Consider the following 8,890-nt stretch of genomic DNA (forward strand, 5'->3'; position numbering starts at 1 on the left):
CAGCCACCACCATTACCCCTCTGTCCCACTAACCAGCCACCACCATTACCCCTCTGTCCCACTAACCAGCCACCACCATTACCCCTCTGTCCCACTAATCAGCAACCACACCACCATTACCCCTATGTCCCACTAATCAGCCACCACCATTACCTCTCTGTCCAACTAATCAGCCACCACCATTACCCCTCTGTCCCACTAACCAGACACCACCATTACCCCTCTGTCCCACCAACCAGCCACCACCATTACCCCTCTGTCACACTAACCAGCCACCACCATTACCCCTCTGTCGCACTAACCAGCCACCACCATTACCCCTCTGTCGCACTAACCAGCCACCACCATTACCCCTCTGTCCAACTAATCAGCCACCACCATTACCCCTCTGTCCAACTAATCAGCCACCACCCTTACCCCTCTGTCCCACTAACCAGCCATCACCATTACCCCTCTGTCCCACTATCCAGCCACCACCATTACCTCTCTGTCCCGCTAATCAGCCACCACCATTACCCCTCTGTCGCACTAACCAGCCACCACCATTACCCCTCTGTCGCACTAACCAGCCACCACCATTACCCCTCTGTCCCACTATCCAGCCACCATTATCATCTGGTACTCCGGAAATATGCACCAAAATATAAAATACTTGTACATACATTTTGTCTTAAAGAAGGGTATAACAAGGGATTTAATGGTGTATATAGACCCTATGTTATTATTACAATTTAATTGTGTAAAATTGTGATCAATTTCATCTAATATACCCTTATTAATATTTCAGGAAAAAACAAAATCTAGTTAGTTCAATATTTTGGTACAAAAGATGGTTATTTTTATGTATAACTCGTTTGAAAAAAGAAGGATACGACTGTGAAGTAACTAAATACATACAAAGCATTTCATTTCCTCATGACTGTAAAATTAAAATCCTGACATTATATTGTTCTGTATACAGTTCACAAATACGAAAAATTAAAAACCCTCCCATTTTATTGTCCTGTACAAACGGTTAACAAAACACAGAAAGATGATCTGTTGTAAAAAAAAAAAATGCTTCCTGTGGTCTGTGTTTGTGTCCTCAAGCCAAACTTTGGGCTGTATTGACAAACTCCTCTTATTTCATAATCGCATGACCTTGGCTGTTTCCAAGGTCATCTAACCTTGACGAGCAGTTTTATGTAACGTAAAGCACTAACTACTCTGGTTGTGTTCGGTGATTATTGGGTCACACGGAGCACTTCCTTCATAGATCAGTTTTTATCAAGCATTACAAAAAAAAAACAGTAATGGGAATTGTGTGTCATTTCCTTTCCCCTGTCCATGGAGCCTTGTACTTGTATTCCTATTGTGTAAACTGAGGGTGACTTAGAGGTCATATCAATGTCTACCTCTTACTTCACGACAAATAAAGCATATCTTCACTGAGATTCAACAGCTTCCTTACACTAATGACAACTTGCATCCCCTTAAAAAAGGATGTTTATGGATAAAAGGGCGTTTAAAATTTTATCACAACATTTGTTAAAAAACGGCATATTCGCAAATTAATTATATCTAATATTTTAGAAATCTTTTCAAATTTCACTCATATCTCAATTTTCCATTTTTATCTGGAACTTTGAGCATATATGTACACGTCCTTCTGTCGAGGTGACTTATAATGCAACCATGATTTTGATGAACAATACTGTGATACATTTTGATTGACACAAGAAACAAGAAATTGAATATATCATAGGCCCTATTGTACCATTTTCTTTATACAGATAAACTCGGGTCCAGTACTGTATATACATGTATGCTCATAGTACCTTATCAAGGTCAGACAATGTTTATTACTACAACCTTTATGCTACTACAAATATATTGTACTGCGTAGAAACCTCTAGTGTAAACTGTCATTATTATACAAAATGTTAAATCAAATTATGCAAATTTATGATTTTTTTAGGATTCACAGAGTTCTTAATATATATATATATATCTTTATACAGACTAGCAAAAAAAAATTGGTCCTGAAAGAATTGATGTGTGAGATTTCACGTGAGGATTATATTTTTCCTGCTTAGCTTGTTGGGTGTGATCTGTATGCAGCAGACCTACACACAATCTCTGAAATTATGTAATAAGTGTTGTGCTAGATTTTATCAGGATAATGCCCTGGTTTTCTGTTTGTGTTTCTCAAAAAATATTAGAAGTTTTCTTATGACAACTGTGAGCCATGTGTTACAGATTACGTGCCTTGTACAGATATACATCATGTACAATTACACGGATTCTGATTCTTTTTAGTATCACCATGCTATTACACTACCCCATGGCCACCGCTTTCTGAACACGATGGGAAAGATACTGGCAATGTTTTATCAGTAGCTTAACTATGCCGAGTATTTGATTTTATCAGATGTTGACATATAGATAAGATAGGTATATAAACTTTGTACATTACACAATAACAATTTGAGTATTGTGTAGGTAGGTTTTGTAGATGCAAAACAACACCTACAGGTGCATTTTATAAACAAACAAAACTGTGATCCAGTATTTGTTGCTTTTGTATTATTTGAAGCAAATAGCTGAGTGGGATAACTTACATCATGTTATAATCAATGTAAATACGTAGTGTATATACGGAAACAATGTAAATATGTACTGTATACAGGGAAATAATGTAAATATGTACTGTATACAGGGAAATAATGTAAATACGTAGTGTATATACGGAAACAATGTAAATACGTACTGTATACAGGAAAATAATGTAAATATGTACTGTATACAGGGAAATAATGTAAATATGTACTGTTTACAGGGAAATAATGTAAATACGTAGTGTATATATGGAAACAATGTAAATACGTACTGTATACAGGGAAATAATGTAAATATGTACTGTATACAGGGAAATAATGTAAATACGTAGTGTATATACGGAAACAATGTAAATACGTACTGTATACAGGGAAATAATGTAAATATGTTCTGAATACAGGGAAATATTGTAAATATGTACTGTATACAAGGAAACAATGTAAATATGTACTGTATACACAGAAACAATGTAAATATGTACTGTATACAGGGAAATATTGTAAATATGTACTGTATACACAGATTTTACCAGCATAGGGCGAAAGGTTCTCATATACAGTAATTAATAAAATTTAATGAATGCTCGTAGCCCGTTTTAATGTGTGTTTCTTTTATTTGTGTATTTATAGGTCAATCTCCAGAGAGGGACGGACAAAATCAAAATGAAAGCAACCCTGTCAACGTACGGATATCCTCCTTACAAAAACAGTTTGATATAGAAAATAAGGTAAGTGGCCTGAGTGATGGTTTAGTTGAGATAAAAATGTTTCATTAGCCAGAGTCCTGGAGAGAAGACTCTGTATGTCAAAAAAAAAGATTATACAAACTGTCCATATATAGGGGTCAAAGTTCTGTCCATTTCCAATTAAAAACCGGGCTATTTTGCCTAATTTTGTTTATTTTTAACATATTTAATAACTTGTATTTCAATGACAATGCAACAGTAATCTTTTTGATTATACTTTTTAAGATAATTGAACTTTTGACATTAAAACAGGACTTTTCTCAAAATACCTGGCAAAATCTCTGTCAATACAATGTGCTATTAATGTACATGCAATGCAATAGCTTAGTGACCTTCATGGAGGGCACTAATATGATTTCTACCACAATACGCTGTGTTATTCAACTCTCAGATCATTGTATAAACATGCAGACAGTTGAATAAGTATGAGTTATACATCACACGTGGTATATGACCTTCCATAGTTTTGATTGGTCGAGAAGATGAACTTTGACCGGACGATTTTTTTCACACGCTTTTGCCGCATGCTGTTTTGTTTACGTCGTCTGCTGTTAACATCCGTCAAATGTTGGTGACCTTTGTGAGGTTATGCGATGGGAAAAAGGGGTTATGAAGGCAGTACCAAAAGAAGATGATGCTTAAAGATTTGATCGCTTGTTTCTGGCAAAATTGCTACATACGCTCGATATCGTTTCGACGTCATACCGTCGTGAAACCCAGAGACGTAATATATCGATATATGTCTCTTCTCGTTAGATAATTTTCAAAAGTTACAGAAAGACACTCGCTAAAGCTTTTGTCTTTTGTAACTTCAGAAAATTAACTAACTCGAGTGAAATAAATACCATATTCAACAACCACTGGTTGTGTAACCTATTAACGTATGGAAGGAGGTTATATTTTTAGAAGTAAGCTTAAGGCTATAACATTGTAAAGGTGAATTGTAATGTTAAAAAAATCTATTTATTTACTTTAAACTTGTCTGCAATTATAATTTTCTGATTAACCGTTGAAAGTCATGCTTTTTGTTTGACGTTTTCCAGGTAAAACAAGGGGCGGAGAACATGATTGGGATGTACAGTGCTGGGACATTTAAGGATAAAAAGATGTTGGCAGAGGCTCAGCAGATGTTAAGTGATGCCAAAACGAAAATGGAGATCATTCGCATGCAGATGTTGAAAGTCACTCAGGATGCTACAACATCAAATGTGGATGGTAAGTTTATTGACTTGGTTGGAGTGTTACTGTGTCAATCAATGGTACTGTAAGTTTATTTCTCACTGAGAAAGGAAATTAAGACTTATAAGAAGTATAAGATGTCGATTTCTAGCCGAAATCGACATACATTTTGTGGACAACTGTACCCATTTTACACCTTTGTGTGCATACCCTTCACTTGTCATTTGTCTGATGAAGGCGACAGTGTACATATCGTACTAGTCATCGAAACTTCACATAGAACATTTTATTGGTTGTGTATAAAGAACTTCTCATAATCCATACTTACCAAACTGAGGAATATGTTTAGAAATAAGCCTTTATCAGAGTTAACCTGCCGTGTAGATTTTTGAATTGTTATAACGATGCTACAAATCATTTTGAATTGTGTTGAAAATGTATTAGATTTATCAAACCATCATTACTGATTTTCTTGAGTGAGTTACCTTGATGTTTTGAGAGAATGATGAAAGTTCCGACATATTTTGTTGGAGAAATTGACTTACATGTATTTGATTAACGGGTATTATGTTGTAATCAGTATTCCCACTGAATTTTAGATTCGGCGGTATATTTGATACATTTTCAGGATTCTGTACCCCGTAGGTACTTAGGTAAGGCAATTGTTGAAAACTTGGGGTACAACCAACTGTTTTGGGGGTGAAAAACTCGCGTTTTGGGGTTTCTGGTAACACTGGTAATATGTTCTGTGACTTGATAAGGATGTCTGTTTGCAGTGACCCAGCAATGTGAGGTGTTATCTCCCCTTGAGTTACGGATAGAGGAGTTAAGACATCACATGAAGATTGAATCGGCTGTGTTGGAGGGTGCCAAAAACGCTCTCCGGCTACTACAAATGTCCAAGTCTCCGGACAGCAAAGCTGTCAAAGAGGTAATAGCACTGACGTACTGACCAAACAAAATGAAACCAAACTGACCACACATCTAAACACTTCTGAGATACAACAAATCTGAACTAGACAAGCAAGACAGATACTTTAATAAGCACCACTGTCATATCAATGAGAAACACAGTTTGAGAAAATTTGATAGTGTATGAAGATATTAAATAGTTCTGACCTAGTTTTAAAACACTAAAATCATGAAAGCATTATTTAATTTTATATAATAGGAACAGATAACATTTTATGTCTACACAAGAATATCAAGTTTTTATTTAACTTCTGTTTAAAAATTCCCATCTTTATATTTCAGGCACAATCTAGTTATACGGAATCCAACCAGAAATATGAACTTTTACGAATCTCATTAGAAAAACGAATTGTCGAGCTTGACCCGACGTCAACCAAACTACAACTGCTGAAAGAGGAGTTAAATGTAGCCACACCAACAATATATCCTCCCAAGGACAAAAAGAATCAAAATTCCTCCCCTTTCTCTAAGTCTGCTGCTATTACAGGAAAGTTAGAAGTCAGGTAAGCTGTCAGTTATCTTAATTTCAAATTTGATTTAATCAGTTTTCTTGCTCATATACATGGATATATTGTTTGTCTTGATTAAACTTTTCTTTAATCAGATCAAAGGATTTTTTTCCAAAACAATTTGTAAATAAAAAAAATCCAACTCTTTTAATATAAATTTCTGCAGAAATTTTTGCACAGAAGGACTTCATTTAAATTCTATAAGCATAAGCATATGATAAGGCAAAAAATAATTATGCTAATAATTGACAGAGAATAAGGAAAGACAACTCTGGGGAGAGATTGGTCCCGCTCTGATTTTAGTCATGACCCATGTTAACAAGGTTAATGCTAGAGATGTTTCCTCAAGATGTGAGTCCTCTCCTCATCAACTTAGATTGCCCCTGTGGATTACATACCTGCCAACTCTCCTGATTTTGGAGCCTAAAATCAAGCATTTTCAACCAGTGAATTTGCTAAACTGTTCCTATATTCTAACATCCAATGATTTCATCTTAAAGAACAGCTCAAAAGATGCCATTTAAAAGTGTTGTCCTTCCCCTAGGGTGTACATGCACACATTTTATTTATGCTTTTAATTCTGAGCACGCATTATCTCCCCCATGGAAATTTCAAAAAGTTGGCCAGTAATGTGATTAGAGTGATGTCCCCTCTAACCTGAGTGATGTCCCTTGTAGGTTGGTGGGCTGTCAGGGCCTAGTGGAGGACATACCTGGCCGTAAAAAGGAGAAGGATAATCTACAATTACTATTGTCAAGTCCAGGGGAGAGCAAGAGTCTACTACGCAGGTCAACAAAAACATACAACGTTAAGGAAGATTTGTCAAGTAAGTTGTCTCATAATGCCACCAGAAAGATGTAAGATGATGAAAATGTATTCCATCTTTTTGCTTGAAACAGATATTGTTGACATTTAGCCGTGAATATAACTCTTGTATATGTTTAGATGAGGTGATGGCTGTGCTCAAACTAGATAATGTCCAGGTGGGCCAGACAGCGTGGAAGTCCTGTAGTCAGCAATGCTGGGACCATCGCACTAGTATAGACTTAGACCGGGTAAGTGAATCCACAGAGCTGGGCTTTATTTCTCTTGAAGATTTTAATTTGATTATACTAATGTGTGAACCTCAGTTTTTATGTAGCTTGAAAAAAAAACAAGTTAAGTTTTCAAGGATTTGTTTAATTGGCAAAACTGTTTCTTGTTGCTGTGATGATATCTTATAGGATCTCCAAGTTATCATCAGGCCATGTGTAGAGCTGATGTTAAATGTTATAAATGACCAGTATATTATGATGACTTATGTAAGCTATACAAGAACTATATGATTGGCTGTGATGATGAGCTTTGCTGGTCTTCCTCTGTTCCAGTCTAGAGAATTAGAAATTGTGATTTACTGGAAGGACTGGCGACAGATGTGTGCGGTCAAGTTTCTACGGCTGGAGGATTTCCTCGACAACCAGCGACATGGCATGGCAATCCACATGGAGCCTCAGGGAATACAATTTGCAGAGGCAAGCAATTTTTTTTTTGAAAGTTCGGCTATCTTGTGAGATTTTCATCATAGCCTTACAGACTTGGCTTGATTTGTAGACCAGCGAAGAAACTGGCTAGACTGAGGCATCACTCGATAGAGATCATTTTCTTTTACCCTGGACAGGTTTATCCACACTTCTACTGGTGTGAGATATCCTTGTCTCACCCTAGGGTTGAGACGGGGGGATTTCCCTATGCATAACAATGGTATGACATCACGTCAACAATCCATCATAGTCATGTCAATCTTGAATTTAGCCTGTAATGTTAACATTACATTATGTTATGATATGCAATGGGTGAACAGGGTTAGAGAAAAAGAAACATTCACCCCCTTGTGGGTGAGATGGGGGAATCTCAACCCTCGGGGAAAAATTGTTAAGTTGCCAAACACTCGGTAAAGCCTCATGTTTGGCAACTTAAGAATCTTCCCCCTCGGCTTGAGATTCTATTTATCGCGGACATATTTGATATGATCATTGAGCTGTCCAGACCATATGACTAAAAATCTCAGTTTAAACCAGCATACAGCACAATAACCACAGCCATATTGTAAAAATATTTAGGGAAATTTTAACTGCATATTCTTCAAGTGTCCTATAAAATAAGAACTTTGTGACAGGTAGATGTCCGATGTTTTAAGTATGGCTCATTATAGCCTTCAAATTTATATAGATCTTAGATGTACAGGTAAATATAGACATTGTAGAATGTAATAAATGCATACCCGGTATGTGAAAATATAATTTGGTATCTCTTCAAAAATGTATAAAAGAGCCTTTCTAATGAGCCTTCATGATAATATCAAATTAAATAATGAGTTCAAATTGATAATTTTTGTCTCCCCGCCACAAAGTAGTGGAAGCAAGACTGAGGTGTTATTTTTCTGGCAGCAACGTCAACATTCAGTTTTTAGCTCACCTGGCACGAAGTGCCAAGTGAGCTTATGCCGTGGTGCGGCGTCCTTCGTCCGTCCGTCGTCCGTCCGGCGTCCGGCGTCAATATTTTACTTTAAACGACTTCTTCTTAATAACCGAAAGGCCTAGGGTGATGATATTTGGCCAGCAGCAAACTGGGATGAAGGGCTACCAAGTTTGTTCAAATAAATGACCTTCATCTATTTTCAAGGTCACAGGGGTCAAATATGTTGAAAACTTTAAACAACTTCTTCTCAATAACCAAGCTGCCCAGGGAGATGATATTTGGTCAGTAGCATGCTAGGGTGAAGGGCTACCAAGTTTGTTCAAATGAATGACCTTCAATTATATTCAAGGTCACAGGGGTCAATTGTCTTAAAAAACCTTTAAATAACTTCTTCTGAATAACCAAAATGCCCTGGGTGATGATATTTGGC

General features: G+C 36.7%; 1 protein-coding gene across 2 annotated transcripts in view; it reads left to right on the top strand.

Annotated features, from left to right (window-relative positions):
* The window catches only part of LOC110467410 (serine/threonine-protein kinase N2-like), a 60,132-nt gene that overhangs the window by 34,414 nt on the left and 16,828 nt on the right, over window positions 1-8,890 (top strand). For both annotated transcript variants that reach the window (XM_021524563.1, XM_021524562.1), the window contains 7 exons: window positions 3,228-3,325; window positions 4,387-4,558; window positions 5,299-5,453; window positions 5,777-5,997; window positions 6,681-6,829; window positions 6,949-7,058; window positions 7,371-7,514. In XM_021524563.1, the coding sequence (XP_021380238.1) occupies window positions 3,228-3,325; window positions 4,387-4,558; window positions 5,299-5,453; window positions 5,777-5,997; window positions 6,681-6,829; window positions 6,949-7,058; window positions 7,371-7,514 (1,049 nt within the window). The remainder of the gene's footprint in view (window positions 1-3,227; window positions 3,326-4,386; window positions 4,559-5,298; window positions 5,454-5,776; window positions 5,998-6,680; window positions 6,830-6,948; window positions 7,059-7,370; window positions 7,515-8,890) is intronic.

This window comes from Mizuhopecten yessoensis, unplaced genomic scaffold, assembly GCF_002113885.1.
Source record: "Mizuhopecten yessoensis strain PY_sf001 unplaced genomic scaffold, ASM211388v2 scaffold11173, whole genome shotgun sequence".
NCBI classification, from domain to species: Eukaryota; Metazoa; Mollusca; class Bivalvia; order Pectinida; family Pectinidae; genus Mizuhopecten; species Mizuhopecten yessoensis.